The following is a 24,624-nucleotide window of genomic DNA, read 5'->3' as shown; positions in this document are numbered from 1 at the left end:
TAGAAAGCCACAATATTATAGTTTAATATTTCAGAGGTACATTGAGTGCTTTTTCCGTAGAGAATCCGCACGATGGTAAAATGTTCGAAAATTACACTCGATTTGAGTGGGGCGTTGAAGTGGGCGTGGTCACTATATTCATGTTAAGACTATTTGTACCCCGTGAGTTTGATATGGATAAATATCAGGTCAAAGGTAATCGAGGCCTTAAGTAATTGGCTTCGCTCTGACGAAGGGCTAACGCTCGAAACGTCAGCTTGTAAACTATCTACGTTATTAACTCCTTGATAGTACCAAATTACCCTGTTATACTCTTCCACCGACGCAGCACCACAGTTTCTTCAGAAACTAACCTCCCTTAGTAAGTTTATTCATAGTTTGTGTAAGTATTTCCGCTCAAGTGACCGTTCAATACATGTGAAAGACAGTGTAAACAGGCTGTTGGGTTCAGTCATGGGTGACCACGACCGCTTAATAGAGATGACCGCTTAGTAGAGGTGAAAGTTACAGTACTTGAGGGAAAAAGCCAAACATTTTCCTTGAAAACCGACCGCTAAATACAGGGTAATTGCTTGATATAGTGCCGCTAAATACAGGTTCGAATAAAGTTCTAAGCTGGAAATTCTTTGTTTCCCAACCACTTATCATCAAAAATAGACAGGAGGGTGACAAATATGCAAACAAATAATATTAAAATTGTGAATGTAGAGATGACCCGAAAACTTACTTCCTGTAAAACAGAACTAAGAAAAAATTATAGTAATTCAAAACAAAACATTCTCAGTAAGATAAGGAAAAAACCATATATATTGAATTAAAAAACATCTTTGCACTAGTCTTCAGAATATCTGACCAGAGTGCCATAAAAAAAACATCCATATCATCATTTGGTTTATTAATATCATTACATCTTACAAAAGAACTGAGCTGAAACATCCTATCTGCAAAGATATTAACATCAACAGTCTTCAGTTCTAAATCCTTTGTAGTGTTTTCTTACACGCAAGCAATAAACAAATATATGTTAGGTCCTTCGTATAAGAAGACAAGTTCAACTGAACAGCTTAAATCTGTCAGTGAGATTCTGGTAAAGTTCAATCTCCTCTTGATCATTCCTTGTCGGATTTCAAGAGAGTGTCACACAAGGTATCATGGCTTTCATTGTTGTGCTTTTGCAGTTCTATGTAAGATATAGGAAGGAAAATAAATTGTTGCCATCTTTGACAATTAATTTTTTTTGCCTTGTCGAGGGAGGACCGTGTGTGTGACATTATCCTGTCACGTGAGTACCTCTTTTGATTACTCGACGAAGGTAGATTGACGTTAATACCATTTATTTAAAAAAAAAAACTACAGCTTTGACCAGGCTTGAAGTGAAACAACACTTGATATGTTTTTTCCAGAGTTCGCTACAACGAATGAAATTCGCTACCAAACATGACAACCTTTTAATCATGTTGATAAGGCAGGCGACCCTGCAATTGGAAGTGTAAATTGGCTACCGTAAAGAGCGGCCAAGCTTTAGGCCTTCGTCATCGAACCATTCGCTCTTACGTTGGATCCTCTCACTCTCAGAAATGGCCAAAATGGAACTTTTCCTTGAATTGTCTTTTCATTTTTAAGCGGAGAGCCGCTAAGGAGAAGCAGGGTTTTTACCTCTTACCAGAAAAAGCTCATTCACTTGAACTATGTACAATAATGGAAATATTTATGTTGTCTAGGAGGCTTAAAATTCTAACATCACGTTTTTGGTGACCCATAACCTTCCAGTCGTGAGGCGAGAATATCAAATTATTCGGCTTGATTCTCTCACGAAACTCCACTTTCATCCGATGAAACACCTACCAAAAGACAATTGAAATGGTAGGAACTTCCAATTTCTTGATTTGTCTCGTGTATTCGAAGACTAGATTGATCCAGTATTATCATAAGATACCATCAGGAATGCTAACCCACCCCAGTCACCCTTCCCTCCCACCCCAGTCCCCGTCCCCTCCCAACCCAGTCCCCCTCCCCTACTCCTGCCTCCGCCTACTTCTTACTGAAAAGGTCACTCGTGATTTTCAAGATCAAAACAATAGATTCCTGCCTTTTTGAGTATATAGATCATTGTTTACGTCACGGTTCGTGTACTGACAAGATCGTATATGAAATGCAAAAGTGAAACAACTGAAACTCCAATATCTGTTATTCCCTTAACGCGCGCAGAACATATTTAGATATCTCGACAGAATCAGTAGTTCAGACAAACAATTGGGAATCACGCCATAATTTCTTGGCTCTTGAGGAGGTAAAACAACGCTTTGCTTTGCTTCAGCTTTGCTTTGTTTCCAGAATTAATCAATAATGAATATGCAGAATATTTCACTGGAATACAGCGCGAATACTTCAAGTGACTCCACAGACGATTGCGTCCTTCCGCAGACACATGGCGTGCTTCTTATGATAGTTAATTCCATAGCAGCCGTGGTCGGAACCTGTGGAAACTTTATGGTTTGTATTGCGGTACTCACGAGCACTCGTCTTCGTCGCAGCTCTAACTTCCTTCTTCTCAGTCTGGCCATTGCTGATTTGGTAGTGACGATGATCTGCGAGCCTTTGGTAGCTGCTATAGTCGCTAAGAGAGCGTTTTCCCATGATTGTGCATCCAGCTTGGAGCTTGCTTACGTTATCGGCTCAAACCTCTCATGCTCTGCATCAGTCATGCACCTGGCAGCCATCAGTGTGGACCGTTTCCTTGCCGTTGTCTACCCTCTTCGCCACGGACGGATCATGAACGGTTCTGGTTTGAAGATCATGTTAGGAGTTGTCTGGGTCGTACCTATCATTTTCGCTTCATGCCGCATTCCATTCCTTAAGGAGACATCTTATCTAGTCTTCGTGATGTTTGTAATAAGCTATGGGTTGATAATTATCTGCTACGCGACCATCGTGACTTTTCTTGTTAAAGAAAAGCGAAGAAAAAATAAACTCAGAGCACGACCCACAGTAGTTGTTAATTCCAAAATCGAGCGCCGCGTGGCGTCCACACTGGCAGTGGTAATAGCTATCTTTACCGCAAGTTGGCTGCCGATGATTGTCGTGTTCTTTGCTGCTGGTAAATCCCTTGTTAAGATGTATGGCACTGCTTACATGTGGATCCGATCCTTGGCACTTTCAAATTCAGCCATGAACTTCATCATCTACAGTGCAAGGATTCGTGACTTCCGGGATGCTTACGCTCTAATATGCCGAAAGACTCTCCATTGCTCATGATAATTCGGTCGATGTAGAGAGTATCAAGGCTTGGGATACGAACTAACTTTAAATGTAATAGTCAATCGTTGACTTCTGAGTCAAGACCGGCAAAAAAAATAAAATTAACGGAGCGGAATGCATCAAGAGGATGCAATACAGAAACGTTGTGAATTTGTGAATTTCGAGGTTAACACATAACAGATATTCTGAGCCTTGAGAGATCTAGAGACACTGGTTCTAAATGTTATTTCCTTTAGACCTGACATAAAAATCGGCGAGGCAAATGTTGCAGTGTTAGAAATCTAGAAACATCGGTCAATATTTTAGGTCAAAATTTGCTAAAGCGGAAGCAAGTCGAAAGTTCCTCGCTAGTTTACACCTGCATTTGTGTGTGCGGGGTTTTCAAGGTTAATATCACACTGGAAAACCAGAAATGTTACATATTATTTCGTGATAGGTCGCTTAACATTTGATATGCAATTTTCATAACATTTAGTTTGAACAGCATTGAATAATGCAGTGTAAAGAGCTTCTTTATTGTAGAGTGTCATAAACAATTAGCGGGGTATAGCGCTCCATAAATGTATTTTATTTTTTTTTCTAATTCAAAAGAGAGATAAAGACAGATAGATTATTAATCGAAAGTGGCTATTTAAGGGAAAAATTGATTAGAATGACAAGCGAGTTACGATAAATATCAAGTCAGAGGTAATCGAGGCTCTAAATAATTAGTTTTGCTCTGAGGAAGGGCTGACGCTCGAAGCGTCTGCTTGTAAACTCTTTACGGTGGCCAATTTTAGATATTAACTCGTTGATAATTCTAAATAATCCTGTTAGACTCTCCCAACAACGAAGCACCACATTTTCCTTAGAAACTTACCTCCTAAATAAGTTTATTTATAGTTTATGTAAGTATTTCCGCCTAAGTGACCGTTCAATAAAGGTGAAGACAGTACAAACAGGCTGTTGGGTTCAGTCAAGGGTAACCACGACCGCTTAATACAGGATGACCGCCAATACGGTGTCGCTTAATACAGGTTCGAATGAAGTTCTAAGCTGGAAAATCTTTGTTTTCCAACCACTTTTCATCAAATATACACAGAAGGGTGACAATCAGGCAAACAAATAACAATAAAACTGTGAAAGTAGAGATGGCCAGAAAACTTACTTCCTGTAAAACAGAACTAAGAATAAGTTATAGTAATTCAAAACGAAACATTTCTCAGCAAGATAAGGAAAAAACCATACATAGTAAATTAAAAAACACCTTTGCACTAGTCTTCAGAATATCTGTACTTGAAAGAAGATCAGAATGCCATAAAAAACATCCATATCATCATTTGGCTTATTAATATCATCACACCTTACAAACTAACTGAGCAAACACATCCCATCTGCAAAGCTTTTGACATCAACATTCTTCAGTTCTAAATTCTATGTAGTATTTTCTCACACTCAAGCAATAAACAAATATCTCTTAGGTTTTACATATAAGAAGACAAGCTCAACTGAACAGCTTAAATCTGTCAGTGAGATTCTGGTAAAGTTCAATCTCCTCTTGATCATTCCTTGTCAGATTCCAAGTCAGCGCCACTCAAGGTATCATAGCTTTCATTATTGTGCTATTGCAGGTCTATGTAAGAAAAAAGAAGAAAAATATATTGTTATTATCTTTGACTATGAATTTTTTTTTTGGTCTTGAAGAGGATGATTTTGAATTCAGAGCATTCAAAACAGCACCCTGTTTGTTACTTTTTTTTTTTACAACCATAATTTTTAATAATTCCAGGTGGCTTGGAGTAATAAGTTTGCACACAGTTACTCTTTTATAAGCTGAGCTTAGATTTGATTAGCAAATTAGAAAAAACTCTTGAGGACAATGTATGGACAATGCATTAAAATGTTCCATTCCACTTTTCAAGAGAAGGAAACCATCCACAAATTTTATGGACGTAATATCACACATTTCAAGCCCTAGAACACTCTGTTACCCCATTCACACCAGCTAAACATGTTTAGTCAAACCAGATTTAAACCTTGAACTCCCATGACTGATTAGGACAGCATTTCTCCTTACAATATCAATACAATATAAAGCAGGCAAGAGATGGGAATGAAGAAAAATATCACTTAGGGGATTACTTGTTGGTCCAACACCAAATTCTCTGAACCAACATCATAAGAATTGTATGACAAATGGTGAGCAGAATCATTTACGAGATCTTGGGTTGAAAGGATGAACTGAATGAAAATCAGCAAAAAAGAGTAAGAAAAAAACTAGATTTTTGATAGGGCTCAGATAATAAAAATTCTGTATTAACCCTTTCACTCCCACAAGTGACCAAGACAGAATTTCTCCTTACAATATCAATACAATATCAAGCAGGCAGGTGATGAGAATAGAGAAGAATATCAGTTATGGGAATATTAGTTGATCTGATACCAAATTCTCTGAGCTAACGTCATAAGAATTGTATGGCAGACAGTAAGGAGAATTACTAATTAGATCTTGAGAGTGAAAGTTAATAGTTCTAGATTGGAAGTGGATAGACATTACCATAAACAGCTTGAAACCTTCTGGTAAGAAAATAGTTTGAAACCATTTTCAACAAATAGCTTTAAAACATGTTCAAGCTTTACTGTGAATATTGCATTAGCTGTGATACTTTGAGCATAATGATACATTCATTTCAGAGACTTGACCATTCTCAGAAAAAAAATATGTCACTTACCTCTAGTGGTTTCAACTCGGGATTCAATTAAAATTAATCATCATCATCTGAATCATCAAGGCGCTTCCTATTGAACTAATTGTTAGGTAAAATTAACTTTAAAATGTGAAGTTATACTGAATTGATATCTGTTAGTGGTAATGCAAAAATTTGCATCTAAGAATGTCAAGTATGTGTGATTTGATTGAAAGGGAAAGTTTCTCTACAGACAGCTACATGTATTTGTACTGACAGACTCATGTAAAAAAATTGGAAAAATATGTCAGCGGTGCACCTACAAGTAACCTAAATATCCAAGTTTTAACCTTTTGACCCTGAAGAGTGACTACTATCTAATTTTTCCTCACTATATCATCCCTGGATGACACGTTAAGGACACAAGAATAAAGGAAATGATTGCCAACTTCAGAAACACTGTGCTTGTGTGAAGGAACACTTGATTATTAAACAAATTCTCCTTGTCAGCACCTTAGGAAATGTATAGTGAACAGTATGGAGAATATGTGTACTGGTGTCAGGGTGTAAAGGATTAAAAAGTGTGGAATGTAAAACTGATTTGCTACCTTGACTGTGGTTTTCTTTTGGGTTCGCTCACTAACTTCCTGGAGTAGACTCACCAATTGGGACTCTGATAACTGAAACAGAATTTTTTGTCACAGAAATAAATTCAGGTTGAAAAAATGGCTTTCATAAGCATCTATCACTTTTTTCCTTGAAAATAACTTATTTACTTGGTCTTCTTTCACTAGAGCTTGTTTTGCAGAAAAGATGATTAATAAAAATTTTTCCGGTTCCTCCAAAATTTTAACTTTTGGATAGGCAAGCGTTACACTCAATGTGCCAATGTGTTAAATTATAAAGCTGACCTCAGTTTCCCGGAATTTTATGTCCAAACCCAATGGAAGGAGTTTATTGTATTATTGATTTAAAAACAACATACACATATAACTATTAGTTATCTAATGTTACCTTTCCAGCTATCTGCCCTGACCTAGCCATTTGGATTAGCATACTTTCCATCATTTTTGCTTTTTCAGGTTTAACCAATGCTATGCTGTTCACTATGGGGATATAAGAAAAACTTGTTAGTGATGATTGAATAAAAACCAAAAATCTAGAATTAAACATTTGAAGGCCATTTAGCTGTTTACAAAGTTCAGTAAAGGAGAGCATTACTGGCAAAACTTACTGCAGTTTAAAGGGAGTAACATTCTGAAGAAACTCTGGTGCTGCGTCGGCAGGAGAGTATAACAGGGTAACTAAGTATTATCAATTGAGTTGACAATGTAAACTGGCCATTGTAAAGAGTTTCAAAGTAGAGGTTCTGAGTGTTAGCCCTTCATCAAAGTGAATAAGTGCAGGTTACTCCTATCCAGTCCTTTCTTAAAAATCTGACCAAATGCCAAAACATCAGCTTTTTAAATTTATTAGCATATAGAATGAATTGCATGAAAATATCAAGGTTAAGATAATGGTGCACTTTTTTCGATTCGGTGTCACAAGATTTAAATCAAACAAATCACAATGTCCAATCTGAGTGAAGAAAAGTATAACAAAGAGAATTCAAATTTGAAGAAAAAAAAAACACTTACCACCTAAGAAAACCTAGGTAACCAGGTTGCAATTGGTATTGTGTTTGCTTTTGATGATTGAGAAAGTGATGCAAAGTTTTCTGGACCAATACATTACTAGATTACTTTTGACACTTGGTTAAAAATTGCTCCAAAAAAATTATCAAGTGAGAATCACAGCATTTTACACCATTTACTAACATCTTGCTCTGGCCCCTTGTTCCAGTATTTGTGACAGTAGACTGTTTTTCATTTCAGCCTCCCTAATTAGATGAGAAAAAGGTATTTACTGCTGGTTTCACAAGCACATACAAGCTGCTTTTTCTGCTGTATCTTTTGGGTGGAAAGGGGTAAGGAGGAATGATTTCGCACAAACAAAATTGTGCCAAGGCTTGCATCAAACAGTAGAAATTGTGGGCATAGTGTTTAAAGCTTCAAGAAAATTTTGAAAAATTGAAGTCACAACTAGAGTTATCTCGTTTCAAATCTCAAAATGTTTTCGGTAAAATTTCCGCACAGCCCCTTACTACATTATGCATTCAGTTCTCGGATAGAAAAAACAATGACAAAAACAATACATTGCCATTGGGAAAACAGATTTGTTTTACAATGGTATGGGGCTGTGCGGAAATGTTACCATGTTTTCCTTTTAACTAAAATTTTTAAGGAAAGGAAAAAAAAATTTGGGGTTTGTTGGGAACTGTTACGCTAAGGGAGGGGGCAGGAGACAGGGAAAAGTTCTCGTCTTACCAGATTTTTCACGACTCCTTACAGTTATGGAGCTTCACTCACAACGTCCAACATAAAAGCATGCGATATAAGCTTGAATGCACACTAACACACATAAGAAACTCAATAAAGTACCCACCAGATAGCCCCTCACAACGCCTGCTACTAACTACGACAAAAATTGAGAAGTCGAGACAGTTCCCATGCTTTATAAACTGAATCTCCCTGAAAATTTTACCCTTTCTTGTGAACCACCAACATTGCACAAGTTAGATTCAACTTCAGAAGAGATGCTGAGTGACTTTACCAAATTAAACAATCGCGTATCACATTTTTAACACTATCAATTGGGGTAGATAAACAAACTCGAACCTCTTCATGGCATCCTGTTGCTGTTGCATTTGTGCCGCATTTTGACCCTGTATTTCACGAAAGAGCGAGTTAAAGAAATCATTAAGTGAACGATAGCTATTTCAAAAGAATCTACCCCATATTGCCCTTGTAGTTCCTCCAAACGCTTTGCACGAATGGCAGCCAACTCGCTATCCTCCGCCATATTTGACTGTTCGATTACCGAGTAACCACGCCTGTAATCTTAAGCAGAGTAACCTCGTCCTTTTTTTACTAAGAAATGCTTTCATCGCAATAATTATGCTATCATTTGGAGAAGTTTGTTATGACTTGAATCTAACAGCCTCGTTACTTACGGATCATGGGAAATAAATGCGGTATTTAGTTCTTCAATCGTTACATTATTATAAGAATAGGGGTGCACGAGTCGTGAAATATAATGTGGGATCGTAGTTTCCCTGTAAATTTCCCCAAAACACCTTTTCACGGTGTCCCTGGAGGATTTCCTCTTGGTTTTCTTTTTATTTCGAACCGTTTTCCTGATATCAAATCCGCGTGCTTTTGTTTTAATGCGCAATATTTCTCTCACCCACTCAAGAACAAAGTGGGTAATTTAAGTGCACACTTTTCCACCCCTCCCTCATTTAAAATCTGTCAAAATCAGACAGACGCGTAACCAGACCTAACCAAAGTCTCTCTCTGTCGTTCCAGCTTGCCTTAGTTGGTAATAAAAATATAAACCCTGAGAAAGAGGTTAGAGACTGAATGCGAAAATAAAGGGAAAAAGTGTCTTGGAGTTGTCACTCGACACAACAGCCTTTTGTATCGTCAAGAGTAAGTTAGGGGACATTGGCATTAGCCATACTTCATACTTTATCCTTTTCCTACCCTCTGTTGTCACCAGGTTTGTGCCGGTGCTTTTTTTTTTTTTACCTTCCACGACTAACGAGTTAACGACACGTAGTTGAAAATGATCGGCAAAGATAAGATATCATAATTACCATGGTTTAATAATTCGTGCGAAAGACCTTATTCAGGTCAAAATATCGAATTAGTCGAGTTTTCTCAAATGCTTTTTTGAGGCAACTGTTTGATTTTGCAGTAGATACATTCGACGCGCTTTCAAGGACTCTAGCAATGAAATTTTGCGCTTGATCGTCCAAGAAAAAAATGCACATGAGAAACATTTGGGAGCTCCAGCCTTTCTTGAAGCGACATTCGATTTTCTACATTTCAAGCATCACAATCTAAAATATTGAATACTTAATAACATATATTCTTAATCGAGACTTAACCAATGCGGAGGCCTATAAATAAAATGAAAACAATTAAAACCCTCATAAGACTGAGTAGGTAAGAGAGTAGAACAATTGAGAGGTTTTTTTTTTTTGGATGGATGTTTTAGTTAATTGGACAGAAAATTTTAAATTGAATTTATCTTTCATGAGTGTGGGGTACCATTGTTCTGCTACCTTCGTGCCGGGGTTAAATAACAAACAAAAGTACTTAGAGTCTTAAGAATAATTTTTGGAACAATAAAAATGGTTGGAGTCACGTACGATGGTGACGAGTTCCGGGAGGCAGTCACTTACCGGAAATGGTCAAACTTTAGGGTTCTTTAAAAAGTGCTCGGTGAGAGAAGGTTAGATTTCGCGTGCATGTGAGGAAGGCAAAGACTTTATATGTGACGCTTGTGAAGTCCAACATTAACAGCTGAAACGATGATTTTACAGAAAGGCAAGGTGAGATCTGAAAGGCAAGGTGAGATCTGATGTTTTCCCTTTTAAATTCGTGACGCGTGAAAAACTGTTTAAAGTACATGTGACGCGTGTATTTTTCTAAAATTTGAGTGATGAAAACGGGATCAGGGCGCCTGCTTTGCTACCCTCCGTGGTGGTCACAGGGTTAAGTTGAACTCTCAAATATCAAACCAATATGGATTTAAGTAGCAACAAGTTAATACAGAGTGGATCGTCTAACATTTCAAATACTATTTGCAGCAATATGTGACCTAAATTTAGCTCAAAATAGAAACGCTTGAATCTAAAATTAGCTTTTGGTTAGGGCGCTTTTTAACACTGCCACGAAAATGAAATCTCCCCGTGAGCATTATATAACCTTGCAGTGGCTGTTCTTTCATGAAAATCCTTTTGAATCTCGAGTCATGTCGAAATCAGTAATATTGGATTGTAAAAAAAAAATGCCCAATTGGTACATAAAACTATAAATATATTATCGATGAAAACACTTAAAAGCCCGAAACCAAGTGAAGTCAAGTCAGGTGTTAATATGGATTTATAGTGTACGCATGTTAGCTGTTAGAATCTAAGGGCAAGAGGTAAGACAAAACCCAAATGACGTTCTTTATCAACGAAAGGAATCACGGCGTTCGTAAGATTAGGGAAGGTCAGGTTCTGTAGACAGGAGCAAGGCGTAAGTCTTTCGTAGTTGTATGGGGAAACACGGCGTTAGTGCTGTAACAAGGTGAGTTATCGGCCCACGAGAAAATTTTAGCCCTTGGGTTAAAATGGTCGCAAAACGGAACGCATTAGTTTTTGGAAGGGCATACAAAAAAAAAAAATCGATACCCGGCGGAAGTTCTGCTTCAAGTTTTAATCGCAACAGCAATAGTTATGCTTGGAAAGAAAGCAATAAAATTCGAATAAGTTTTCATTCCAACAAAGGGATCAGAAGGCATAACGCCTCTAATGATATAAGATGGCGCGTTAGAGATTCAGAGCCAATACTGATTATACTCAGCACTTTCAGGCTAACTGACAAATAAAGAAAATTGTAGCGTTACTCTCGTTCCTGATTCTGATTGAGTCATGGATATAACTTTTTTAAGAAGTGAGTGAAAGGTCATGAAAAACAATAAGAACGTTAATTTCTTGTTTGTTTTTGTCTTGTCTGTCTGTATTGATCTGATGTACCATCTGAGTACTTAAGCGGTAAACAGAGTAGGTAATTCTATTGTCTGGGCGGTTGTTATGGACTTGGTAAAATACTAGCAGGATTGAACTTAATTCTTGTGCTAAGCTGCAAATTAGTTAGGTAACAGAGAAAGTGGAAGGTCTGTCAGAAGGTAAATGCTGTTTGTGAAATGTACTTAAAACAACCTGGGTGACGTTTTCGGAAATGTTTCTCTTAGGATAGAGAGAGGCGTGGTCCGCAAAATATAAACCGCCTGAGTGACTTTGACGAAAATTTTAGACGTAGTTACTATTTCAAGCTCGATCTAAATAAAGAGAGAAGGAATGAATTAAGAAGATGAAAAAAAAGGACGAATAACTATGATGTAAAAATGTCATGATGAATTTCAAAATAGACTAAAGAGATTGGGATTGAACCACGCTATTCACAAAGCAAGGAAGACAATTTGCGAGAAAAAGAAAAAAAGCAAAACAAACAAAAAAAAAACATGAGTCATCATGAATGGCCATGAGTCAGTGCTATAAAACGTTCATTAAATACTTTTGAGGGAAAACTTGCCCTATTCGATCTAATGTTTAAAAAGCTAGTGACTAACATCTAAATCATTCCAGTTGGATTGTATGGATTATGTGTGACACTTTTTAAAATACTATTTATTATGGTTTAAGTTAACGGTGAGATTATGAGTTTGAGGTTTCTACAGAGTCAGTGATTGTTGATGAAGACGACATACAAATCAATTATCATGCAGACATCGATCGAGAGCGTGTCAGAGCGAATAATCCGATTGTTTTCGTATAAATCTGCATGTCGACCAGTCTTTTAGTCAATGGGATCGTGTTTCTATTTCAGGTTGTTTACAATCGCATACTGTTAGGCTACATACGTTACTCATTGTACATGTCTATTACAGATTATTCAATTAGCTGAAATATTTACGCATTTTGATTCATTCTTCTATATGACTCAGTGGAGGACAGACGCATGTGTATGACATCATCATCCACAATTTTGCTTCATTATCATATAAGAAAAATAGAAAATATGTAAACGTCCCCCTCAGTGCTCAGTCATAGATCAATGACGTCAGTGCGGTAAGAACGAGAAGGTGGCACACGAGGTGCTGCTAAAACGTAATCTTTTTGTTAAATATAAATAGTGAGTAGTTAAGCCAATCGGATTGCAGTAATTGTGATAGAACGCTAGTGGATTTATACCAAATTGGTTTATTCCAGACAGAACTAGACCCAGAGGGCGAGTCAGTTTATTTGTTCTAGAACACTCCACTGATTAGCAATGCGTGGGCCACACTTAGCTAGCTGGTATGATTCAAGCCAGAACAAAAATATCTCACAGAATTGATTGAAGTCCCAGGTTAGCACGTGAAAAACTGCTTTTACGCGATTCTTCTGGAAAAAAGTTCCCTCCAGATCGTGGAGAACTTCAGTGTTATACCCATACAATACTTTATTAAAAATAGTCACCCGACGAAAAGTAGCGGCAATTTACGATGGGCATTTCCGGTGCGTTACCACAGCTTAGGAAAAATAGTCTCCATGAAAAATCTTAATTTCCATGACGACCGAAACACAAATTTACAGACTGTGGCATTCAAACATAACCACAATTACTTAACATTGCCGCAAGTATCAAACATCACGTAATCCCTAAATAATTACAAACATTTGAACAATTGAAAAATCATCACGAATCAGGGTAATGATTCATTTGTAATGATCACATGAGTGATTGGTGATTGTCTGTCTTCCCGTATAATGTCATATCTATTAGTTGAATATTGTGCACAAATGGAGAGCTGGTAAATAATTGTATTCTTATCTAAATTAAGTGAAGAACATCTAACATGTATCATTTGTTCATGTGTCTAATATTGCTTTGTTGTATCCAACGGTATTGTTCTCCGCATATCATGAATGGTAGCGAGAATTATCAGAATCAGAGATTTCATGATTAAAGCGCGAGATGGTCAATATCTGCTACACTTCTATGCCAATATCATACCCGTCGTATCCAGTTACAGTCGAGGTTATGACTGAGTAAGTTATGAACGTAACAGCCTCTTTCTTCACAAATTGCCTTACGCGTCTAGGTTTCCCGCGCTTTCTGTCACGTGACGCTTTTACGTCAGACATTTTAAGCAGCATATTCAGTAGACAGACAGTATTATTCCTCGTCGTTTAGGATAAAGTTCACATTTTAAAGTGTTGGGCAATAGAGAGGAGATCCCTTCTGACCAGGTAAGTGTGTGCTTCACTTTTAAGTAGTAAAATCATCATCTAAATTCGGTATTCCTAACTTATTTTGCGAAAACAAACGCCGTCTAGAGGTTAAAAACGTGTTTTTTATATACTGTAAATGCCAATTCTTTTTAAAGCACGCTCACATCGAGTTAGCAACGTTCAGGAAAGCAAAATTTTTGCCGATAAGAAATCACTTACAGAAGCCGGATGTCAGGTAATTTAACAACAATATTTGCCGGACGTTTTACAGAATTAGAGCAATTCTCCTTTGCAATGTTTTCATCTGTTCAGTTCAATTGTATACTACCTTTGTCCTTCGGTTCATGACACAGGTACAACTTAAGTCTTTCACCGACGTAGAACAAAACAAAGGTAAGAACGAAAGCAAATTTTTCCCATCTTTGTTCCGGAAAGATTATGTTTGTTGATCGACTGGATTTTCGTCGTCATTGTCTCACCGAAGTCGGACTATTATATTTTTTATATTTTTAGTGACAGGGTTTTTAGGCTTCGTTGCGTTAAGAGCGTAAGAGCTACTAAGCTTTTTTCTTTTTAAAATTATACAAAAATAATAAAATTACCACGAACATTTTTACTTAAATGCGCGAGAAAGTTAAAATGGGGAAAGCATAAGAAAATGGGTTTAACGCGGTTGTCAATTTGAAGTGTTACAATGACACGAGTGTGAATAACTCACTACAAAATTCTTCTTTGGATCTCGATTGGCCTTTACAATTTTTTCAGTTTGTAAACATAAAAGGTGGAACAATTTAGTATTGCGCCGATATAGTCTGAGGCGTTTTCACTTCTTGTTTTTTTGTGCGTTATTTAAATTAAATATTGCAAGGGAGTTTATGACGAGCGTTTTAATGACTGCACTGCTCAATGAACTGTCTGATTAATCTAGGTTCCACGAGTGCCGTTGTTCCGAAAATAACGTCGGTGTATGTCAAAAGTGAATACAGAGCCGATCTATCCCTCTCAGACATTCTCCTTAAAAAGAGGAGGGTGTTTGTATACATACAGGCGGTAAGATATATCAAACGAACAGCGATGTTAGTTTATGGCGCTTTTCCGATCTGAATATCAATGCAGAATAATGATGCAAAAGAAAATGATAAGAATTCGCGACACGAACAATACAACTGATAAATGAATAAACACATTATTTATAGATTTATAAGACTGCATGAATCTAGAATCATGGACACGAAAAATGAATTATCTAGATTCCTAATGTAGGAAAATAACTCACGATACAAATGCTAAAGGCCGGAACATAAGGACTAATTGACCTTTTCCTAAATGGATATTTATACGAGAGGCTCACCTCAAGATACACTAAAGAAGTGGGCTAATACTACTGAGAACTTGACAACTTTGGATTCTGTGAAAATTGTTGATCGTGTGTTCGTCGAAAATCGATACAGAGGAGCAGATTCTCTTACCTTAGTCGAAAATAACCCGACTGTAGCTCAGAATATTTTGAGGTTAATTCATTTCAGCCCAGGTCAACCCGTTTGAGTGTGAAGATAACTCTAACAATCACTAAAGAAGAAATGTTTCAATTCATTCATTAACTTTTGTAACATCTGAATTGGAACAATTATCCTCTACAATCAAAACAGATTGATCCAAGGTGGAAGCGAATCAAAATAACCTGAAAAATAACATGAACTATAACGTTTATTTTAGCCATATAGCGGTTATTATGGGAAACTGGTTGACCGCAAATTCCAATACAACGCTAGACGCCGAATGATAACGATTATTTTGCAATGGAAAAGGTTCTCTGAAGCTTTCGTCACACTCACAGTTTAGGAGTAGTTTATTAAAGGACTTTTCAAAATTATGGAAAATGCATATATATTTCATTTCGCCGAGTAGTTGCTTGAAAGAACGAGTAACGTAAACAAATGTCTCAATCACTGACGGCGAAAAGTTTCCTTGAAAATTTTCTTTAGGGTATGTAGAGACATGTGAATATAAATAATATATTGTTCAATGGATATTATTTTACCCTGACAAAATCCACTTAAGATGATACTGAATTTCTGTCAATGGTGCGACTCATTTGAAACACTAAATATCGCTTTCAGAAGTTTATAGTAAGTTTCAGTTGCTGTGGTTTCGCCGGCGGCACACTAAGTCGTCAACGTTTACCAATATTAGAACCTCAACACATTCCTTTGATGAAAAAGTTGTTCGGTGGTGAAAATTTCGTTAACGAGACAGTAAGGTATTATCAATTTTAATTGGTCTATTTTCCGGTCATCTTTTCTCAATGCTTAATTGATATTAGCTTCTCGTGTCTCTAAAGTTACATACAAAGCAGAGATGTTGAGAGCTTCGATTACATGCAGGAGAAATAACAAGTGTGCAATTTTGTCGAAGCAACGCCTTTTTGTCTTGAAGTTCATCGAGCGGTAAAGCCGAGGGCTCTCCGGGCCTTTTTCCGTTTATTTACTTTCCTCTCCTCATTAGCTCCACTTAGTGTCACTTTAAAAAAAAAACCTTAGTACTCTATGTACTCGGCAAAGCTACAAGTTAATCGACCTACAGGACGGCAGTATTTGCCTTCCAATCGTGTTGAGTACTGAGGAGCAAGACATCAATTTTATCCTAAATGAAAGACCACCCATTGATCCCAGTGGCAGACAAAAGTAACAGGTTTAACTAGATCGTTTGTCATCATATTCCTGCATCTCGAAAAAGTTAGCTGAAAAATTTTAAGTTCAAGATTGAAGTTTTTAATTTCGTGAGAGGCGTTTCCCTTTTTCAACGATTAACCATCCTTGAAAGCGGCTTTTGGTGTAATTATCACCTCTTTGGTTTCTTAGATCTTCGGCATTTTAGCAGATTCCGAACTGTCTTATGGTCGGAATTTCCTGGCCGTTACAGCAGTTGTGAAATTGTGGCAACGAGAAGTGCGGGGTAATACATGTTAGGAAGTGATGACCTTAGTGATGTTTGGATATACATCGAGAGATGTATGACTCTTAATCGTAAATTTGGCTCCCATTAGGCGAACGTATTTGAGGGCTTCAGAGAAAATCAGTCGTTATTTGACGCGGCAGTTATGGCGCCGTTCGCACTCCCTCGTGCCAAAGCAACACACCCTCGTAAGCACGCATCCGTTATATACGGAATTTTGTCCTTAACTCTCACTCTAAAATTTTATCCATAAAGCATTTTAAAGCGTAATATTGGCATTGTGGCCTTAAACCTTCATTCACGGATGCGATGAAATTGCTATAGAACAGAATATTATGGGGGCACAACATGCCACTGTGCACGCAACCCCAATAACTCGGCGGATATACTGTGAAAACGCCTTTCCTACGCCTTGAAGACGTGCACCCGGTCGGATCCCGCCGTCGGAAAAACTACTTATGGACTAACAAACCCAAATAAAAATTTCATCATCTTGAAATAAACTAAAACGTGTCCATTATCACCTCACCGGATAATTTACCGATCGGCGATCATAAGTTTTTGCACTTCTTTGCTAAAGTCATCAAGTGTGGGGTCAATCCAACAGATGGCAGTTTACATTTCAAATTGAGAAAGAGAGATGTCGAAATCTTTTGAAATCTTTTATCTCCAATAAAATGAAACCAGTAGTCCTGTCAGCGCTTGATTGAGCTAAAAACTTGATGTGATTCTGCTTGATAAAAATAGTTTTTTTTTCAAGTTTTGACGCTTTGAATCTTCTCGGCCATCAAGCAATTTCTTTGTAAGGTAAACATGATTAGCGAATCACTGTAGACTTTCAGAAAAGTAGTTTTAATTAACTGAGCTTGGAAGTAGTTAAGCAAACAACACACTTAAAAAAGGAGATGTCATTCTTCTTAATCATATGTTTGATTAGGGCCGGGGAGATCAAAGTACAGTGGGCAACAAATCTCTCTGATCATCAATTAAAATCATTGTCAAGTCTCCGCATCTCGTCGGCGAAGTGTCAGGGAATGAAACTATCGTTGGAACCAGGTCAGATTGCCGAACACGCCTCGTTTCCACGACACTGAAGGGCAGAACGAACTTCAAGACATCTACACGGATTAACTTTGTTCCATCGTAAATCATAAGGAACCACTCGTCTCAAGTATTCTCAAGAGCGTTTGTAAATAGTCTTAAGATGACTTCTACGACTTGTCTCACAGCTCTCGCTCTGTTGACAATCTCTTCCACTTTGGCAGCTTTAGCGGAAAGTGACAGGGATATAAACAGCTCAGAGGTAAGGAGATAGACTTCGTTGTTTCTTGGCTAATTTTTCTCTCCTATTCGTGTTTCGTTTTACTCAGCTTTGCAGTTTGCACATCTACTGCGCACAAATTCGTTATGGAAATGACCTCATGGGCTGAACAAACGCAGTTTCTTGTTGTTGGAATGACATATTGTTACTGCATTTTCTCCCTCTTGCGAAAGACTTTCACATGGCGTAATCATGGGTATGTCACAACTAGCTAATGTCATTTCAATTCGTTTTGCAACGAGCTTTCCATAAAATGCGTGCTTCGTGTGAGGCCATTGAGACGAGAGAGCATAGCTCATGAAGACCATCTTAAATAAAGGAACCAGTATTTTGACGGTTTCTTCTAATTTTGGTTGAATGTATCAATAATTAGGGAAAGAGGAAAAGTTACGTTTATTACCTTGCGTCTTCCGCTCTTTCAAAAAATTCGACACATAACTGTATCATTGGTAATAAAACCGAATGTTAGCCGGATAAACCACAAAAGTGTTTAATTACTTGCGAGCGAGCTCAATGACTTCTCCTCGTGCGTGTCCGTGTGTAAAGCCATAAAGAACCGAATCATTAGTCACAAAAATTAGCCTGTCGGTTTGTTATAAATGTTTACACAGTAGAACAAAGAATATTCTCTTGAGACATTATGTTGGCGGGCGCGGTGAGCTATTTTGGTGCAACACTCGACAACCCTTTTATCAGGCTTTTATGCAATTTCCAAGTGGCCCTTAAGATTGTCTACTGTTCATCAACCTGAAGTGCCATAAGCTTCCTGGCTGTCTATTTTGGATCATGATTGTCGAGCGACGAAAATCAGTGCTTCAAGATTCTTTAATACACGTACTACTTTTTGCTTCAATGTCATGGTATCAATTTCTATCTAGTAGTCAGTTTTCTTTGGGGAGAATGCAATACATCAAAATTTATAAGATAGAGACAATTATCTCTAATCATAGTTCGAAATTAATTTTTCATGTATCTTATCTGATCCTTCAAAGCTTTCCATTACGGTTGAATCGATTTTCGTACAGTATCACGCGTCAATGGACTCCGCTAGCGTACTTGACATGCTTCTCATACCTCCAAAATCGTTAAATCAATCGATGCGCCCATTGGTTTACCGTCTGGAGAGTTCAATTTTTCTTTGTGGTCAAAGAAGACAAAACAAAACTCTATCGAAGAATTTCGACGACTGTACTCACCACAACCCTTATAAAATCGTCACTGGTGCTGTTTTTTTTCTTTGTGTGTATGTGGATGGGGGGTGGGGGGTGGGGTGGGGGATGATTGAACAAATAAGGAGAAATTCGGACAAATTTAAAATATTTTCAAATCGTTAGTTGTTTATGACTTAGACACTTGTTTTTTTTTATATAGATTTTTTAATTTAAAGAAAAGTTAAATGGAAATCAGGCAAATTGTTGTTACCTCCTTAATTTTATTTTTGCAATTGTTTCATGTTTTAGTTCATCTTTAGGGAAACATCTAGTGCTGTTACAAATGGTCTTCAAAGATATGAACTATCCTGTTAACTCAAAATGATTATACTAAAGGTCGGAAGCGAGCATTAACTTTGCGAAAGAAAAAATGACAGGTACCGTTGACTCTCGATGACTCGGATCTTCAAGGGAAATTGAAAATGGCACGAGTCTTCAGGAGATGAGAACAACTGACTGGAAATAAGGAAATAAAACGGCGGTCGCTGTGCACTTTAATCAATTGTCATTACCGCGTAGAGGAGTCGGGTGGAAAAGGACATTTTTTAAAGAGCTTTATGAAAATGCACTGTCGTTGAAATGTATCCAAGGGCAAGGAAACTTCAACTAAAATGACAGTCGTTTCATGACGGTCGAAAAAAGCGAGTTCTAATCAGTAATCCAACTAAATCCTATAGCGCTATTTCTAACCCCGCAAAAGGGCCGACAAAAAATAGAGTTCAACGAAATGGTTTCCCTTCGATTCGATTACTGTTCCGGAGTTATTTACTGAGCCTTTGGTCGAAAATTTTTGCACCTTCTTAGTTTGCGGCACTTTTTTTCTGGTCGGAACCTTCTATTTTGACTCTGAGATAATTCACAAAATCTTTAAATGGTTAAAGTTGTAAAAGCTCCATGCTACCCGATATTTTCGTTTTTTATTTCAGTCAGTCGTCTTTTTCCACAACATTTTATTGTGGAAGTTGATTGGCAGCCTTTTTCAGATGTTCCTTCTAAAATTGTGGCGTTCTCATTTCGGTACCAGGAACACATGATTATCCATCCTGTTACAATGATGGTGTAATTCGCCCAAAGGAACCAAAATCATTCAGTGAAACCCGAAAGGGTTACTATTTGTAATGAAACTCAAAGAATGTTTACTCAAAATCGATAATGGAAGTCATGGCTAGTTTACAAAACGAAAACCAAAAGAATATGTCATAATTTTTGGTGGAGCTTTCCAAAAGGGTGGCGCACTTGACTCTTTATGCATTCTGGTACCAGACACTTTATCTCACGTCGTCTCCCTCCATCAAGGAATACAGATGAATGTCAGGGAATTGTAAGGGATAACAAACGAAATATACAAGTCAAAGTAGCATGCTATGGATAAGCATCCCATCCAGGAGAGTTGAATGCGTCTCGCGAGTTATGTCGATAAAACAGGGGACCCTATCTTCCAAGTAGTTTTTAAAAACAGTTCGTTAGTCAGTGGTAGGTGGAACTGAGTGTCTGATATGTGGTACCCTCTTGAAGTTTTGTTCAACGAATAATTTCAACTCTTAACTTAACTTTCCACCTGGCTTTTGACGAAACCGTAGCACGAGAAACAAGTGAGGGTAGGCTTCAAGTCCCTTCGATCAAATCAACGGTATGAAAGCCTGTAGAATGTTGTCAAATCATTGCCTGAACAGTGTTACTATTGTACCTTTTCACAGGCAAGAAATGATATCACGGAACCCGGTTCGACGAAAAAGAAGACCCCAAAATGCAGAGAAGACCGAGATTGTCAAAAAGGCAAGATATGCCACACATTTTTAAATGTTTGCTTTGTTATGCCTCAAGAGAAAAGCAGAATGAAACTGAAGGTGGAAAAAAAGCCAACCATCCCTTGCAAAAGTGACAAAGACTGCGGCAAAAGTCAGTCTTGTCACGCCCTTTTTGGATGTGTGGATAATCCTCATATTCCTGCGACAGTCACGACTGCACCCCAGATAAGGGTACCCAAGTGCAAAAACAGTACTGAGTGCCCTGATGGCCAATATTGCCACGACTTCTTCAACTTGTGCCTACCAAACCTCACAATATTCTTCGAAACAACGGCTTCTCCACCACGTGCTGGTTGCAAAAGTGACTCAGACTGTGAAAACCAGGGAGATTTCTGCCATAACTTGACCAGATTATGCCTGCCACTACCTACAACTGCCATAACCTCCCTTCCTCGAAAAAGTGCATATGCCTGTAATTCCCATGCAGATTGCAAAATGACCGAGTTCTGTCATTTTCTCATCGGAATGCGGAGTCGAGATAAATCCAGAGGCTTTGGACCAAACAATAACTTGAAGTCTGCCCTCGGGGTATGCATTGCCCGAGCTTTAAAGGATGTTCCTGAGGACCCAAGTCCATTCTCTTCAAATTGCAGTCATGCTGCAGATTGCGGAAAGGGAAGGTGTTGCTTAAAGGATTTAGGGTTATGCGTGGGCTACCGCTTGCCTGGAGAGCTTTGTGTTGCAGAGGTAAGTCCAGAGATTGGCGTCATTAATTCCTTTTTGGCGTTTTCAGGAAAACGATTCTACGCTTGACTTATATGGCCATTCTATTTATCATCTTGCCTAAATATTTCAAATGCATTTTACAATACGTTTTATTCATTTTTGGTCCTTTTCTGTGAAATGATGTCCTACCAATCTGCCGCAGGAAGAGGCTATCCTTTTCTTTTTGAGTTGAAATCAACAAGTTTCAACCGCTTGGAAATCGAAAACTGAACAGAAAGTTTGGTCTGGCACCTTTTTTCTCCAAATAGCTCTGTGCCTCTTAGATTTCTGGGAATTTTTAATTGTCAGATCTTTTCTTGACGTTTGTTTCCCTCCAGGACGTATCATTCGCCTTTTCCTGCCCATGCCTACAAGGTTTCACCTGCATCAGTAGGAGACGTCCCATGCGACTCAGGAGACTGGAGAGAAAGCTTAAACTGCCCAAAGAAGTAGTGAAGAAGCTGAGCTTACAGTTTGATAAAACAAATGAATTTAGGGTTGGCAAATGTCAGCTTATTTCTGATTGAGATGTGGAAGCTCTCACTAACGCCGAACATGAGCCAGTGCAAGATCACATTTTCCAAGTAACAATGGTGGTTCCGTTAGATAGCTTTACACCCGACCATTATAAACTGAAAAGAGAGATCGCTTGTGACAGATGCTTATCTGGCATTCACAGACTATTGTAAAATATACAACAAGTTATGAAAGTTTACAGGAGCTTCATTGCCAGTATGCGTATTGTACAAAACGGATTGCCCGCTAATTTTTCTGTAAATAACCGAGGTCTTACTATTATGGCCCAGACAATTAAAGGGAAGCATGTGAAACATGGCCAGATAATGTTAATTCGTCCGTTTGCGTCTTTCTGCAAATCTGTCACTCTTCAGCTCAATCTCATTTTCCTAATTGCCATTTCTTATGGTGATCTATATACTATCTTCAGCATACCATTCAATGAGTTTCGATGTCATGTATAGGTGACATCAAGCATGACATGATAAGTTTCCCTTTTGTCTTCATTGTTTATTCACAGAAGTAGAGATGTAGCGAATGGAAATTATATTCTGATTATTCTCAAGAATTAATCAGTTAATTAACTCATAATTAAATATAGATTTTGATGAAAAATACATCGGCCCAAAGAGATGTAGTGTAGGTGTTAGGAGAACATGAAGTGATGTAAGGATGTAAGTAGAAATTGGTTAGTTTTGTGGGCAAGAAATTGTCTCAAATAGGCAGTCGAAAAGAAAGAGATATTGGCCGATTGATGGATTTTAATAATTAATAGATCTTAGACTGGAGAAAAGCATCAATCAATCTTAGATGCGAATAAACGATTTCGCTGTACAGGTTGAATCAGTACAAAATAAACGATTCTGGACATTAAAAAAAGTTCTGCTGTGTCTTGGGCAAGAGAAACATCTGTTACAAAGTTCCTTGCACTTAAAGCGAAAGCCCACACTTTAAAGGCTCTATGGATGTTATGGAAGCAGGAAAGGACACAAACTAATATCCTATATGGTTTCTTGGTAAATCTAGTTTTTCCTTCTTGTGGTTTCTATGTGTGCACCTGTGGTCTGAATAACAAGACGCTTTATGTCCAAAGTTCAGCGCCTGCGTGCAGCCCCGTTGTTCGAAGGCCGATTGGCAGGGTTAAATTTTAAAAATTATTTTTAAGAACATTCAATCATCAAATTACAGAAAAAAAGAATTATACTAAATTTTCTACTAAAACTTTTAGTCTGAAATCAGATTTTACACTAACCCTGGGTTATCTTAACCCCGCTTTGAACAACATGGCCCTGACTCTAGATGAAGAAAGGCTGTGATGACGTGATCTACATGCTTTGTCAGCAAAATGGTGTACAAATTGGCGAATTGATCTTCTTAGCTGGTTCACGGGGTACACAATGGAAGGACTCATTCTCGCAATTCACGATAGCTCATTTAACTATAAAAAGTATTTTGAAAACAAACCTGATCGTGAACTTACCAACTATCACGGTGTGTGTTGCCCAATTAGGGATAAACTCTTATCTAAGCCGCATAGGCCGAGGAACAAAGGTAATAGAAAACAATGAAAGCAAACGTTCCGTAGGAATTTTTTTACTTATTTTTTCTTACAGAAAAGAGGATAAACTGAAGGAAGCTTATGTGCTTGGATCGCGAGTTCGATGGTATTTCTTTTAAGGTGGCTCTTCTGTGCAAAGGAGAAATCGTTATTTTATTAAAACACTTGTAAAAGGCGACATTTGCTTGTCAGAGACAACACCATGTGAAAAGAGATACTTCTCCACTTTTAGGTTAGAGGAAAAGAGATAAAGCTTTCATGATATATTCCGTTAATTACTTTGTTATTGGCAACCTTAGCACACAGATAGAATATAGGGTTATCAAAACAAATGATATTTCACCCTTAGTGATTTACGGTTACCTTTTTTAGAAATGTTTACTGAAATCAGATGAAGCATATTTTGCAAGTTTTGCAGTCAGCCGACTTAATGGAGCCACCTTGATATTAATGAGATCTGCATCGGAAACGCCTACAGCATATTGCAAATGTTTCGAATAGAAGTTGATAAGCATTCGTGACAATTTCCCCAGTCTCACCGATTTTTTATTTAAGGTTAAAACCAACAATAACAAAAGAAAGATTTCTTACATCGTTATTTTCTTGGCACCTAATTGTGGAAAACTTAGACCGACAATACTCACTATGTGCTACCTGTAACAAAAAACGTCACCCCACTTAAGTTTATTGAGTTTAGAACAATTTTCGTTATCTGTCTCATCTTTGGCTGATTTATGACATCAGACGTAAATAGTT

At 37.8% G+C, this 24,624-nt stretch overlaps 4 protein-coding genes across 5 annotated transcripts in view; 3 read left to right on the top strand and 1 right to left on the bottom strand.

Moving 5' to 3' along the window:
* The window catches only part of LOC131794316 (histamine H2 receptor-like), a 6,761-nt gene extending 5,926 nt beyond the window's left edge, over positions 1 to 835 (top strand). The window contains exon 2 of the mRNA XM_066164303.1: positions 189 to 835. The gene's annotated coding sequence lies outside the window, so the exon portion shown is untranslated. The remainder of the gene's footprint in view (positions 1 to 188) is intronic.
* A 1,231-nt stretch (positions 836 to 2,066) lies between these two features.
* On the top strand, positions 2,067 to 3,760 carry LOC131794329 (histamine H2 receptor-like). The gene has a single exon (XM_059111847.2). It carries the CDS (start codon positions 2,347 to 2,349, stop codon positions 3,253 to 3,255), a length of 909 nt encoding a protein of 302 aa, XP_058967830.2. The 5' UTR covers positions 2,067 to 2,346; the 3' UTR covers positions 3,256 to 3,760.
* On the bottom strand, positions 3,750 to 8,843 carry LOC131794328 (programmed cell death protein 5-like). Its single transcript, XM_059111846.2, has 7 exons — positions 8,757 to 8,843; positions 8,642 to 8,688; positions 7,742 to 7,803; positions 6,939 to 7,030; positions 6,533 to 6,604; positions 5,970 to 6,044; positions 3,750 to 4,870 (listed from the first exon to the last, which is right to left on the bottom strand). Exons 1-6 carry the CDS (start codon positions 8,823 to 8,825, stop codon positions 6,003 to 6,005), a joined length of 384 nt encoding a protein of 127 aa, XP_058967829.1. The 5' UTR covers positions 8,826 to 8,843; the 3' UTR covers positions 3,750 to 4,870; positions 5,970 to 6,002.
* A 1,433-nt stretch (positions 8,844 to 10,276) lies between these two features.
* On the top strand, positions 10,277 to 23,173 carry LOC131794301 (uncharacterized). 2 transcript variants are annotated; one of them, XM_059111808.2, is made up of 4 exons: positions 10,277 to 10,362; positions 17,687 to 18,052; positions 20,979 to 21,776; positions 22,133 to 23,173. In XM_059111808.2, exons 2-4 carry the CDS (start codon positions 17,954 to 17,956, stop codon positions 22,319 to 22,321), a joined length of 1,086 nt encoding a protein of 361 aa, XP_058967791.2. In that variant the 5' UTR covers positions 10,277 to 10,362; positions 17,687 to 17,953; the 3' UTR covers positions 22,322 to 23,173. The 2 variants fall into 2 exon arrangements, with proteins under 2 accessions (XP_058967791.2, XP_058967790.2); XM_059111807.2 differs by lacking the exon at positions 10,277 to 10,362 and adding an exon at positions 13,707 to 13,812.
* Positions 23,174 to 24,624: the final 1,451 nt, after the last annotated feature.

This window comes from Pocillopora verrucosa, chromosome 3, assembly GCF_036669915.1.
Source record: "Pocillopora verrucosa isolate sample1 chromosome 3, ASM3666991v2, whole genome shotgun sequence".
In the NCBI taxonomy this organism is placed as follows: domain Eukaryota; kingdom Metazoa; phylum Cnidaria; class Anthozoa; order Scleractinia; family Pocilloporidae; genus Pocillopora; species Pocillopora verrucosa.
Note: the sequence above shows the minus strand (reverse complement) of the source record. Positions and strands in the feature narration are given on the sequence as shown.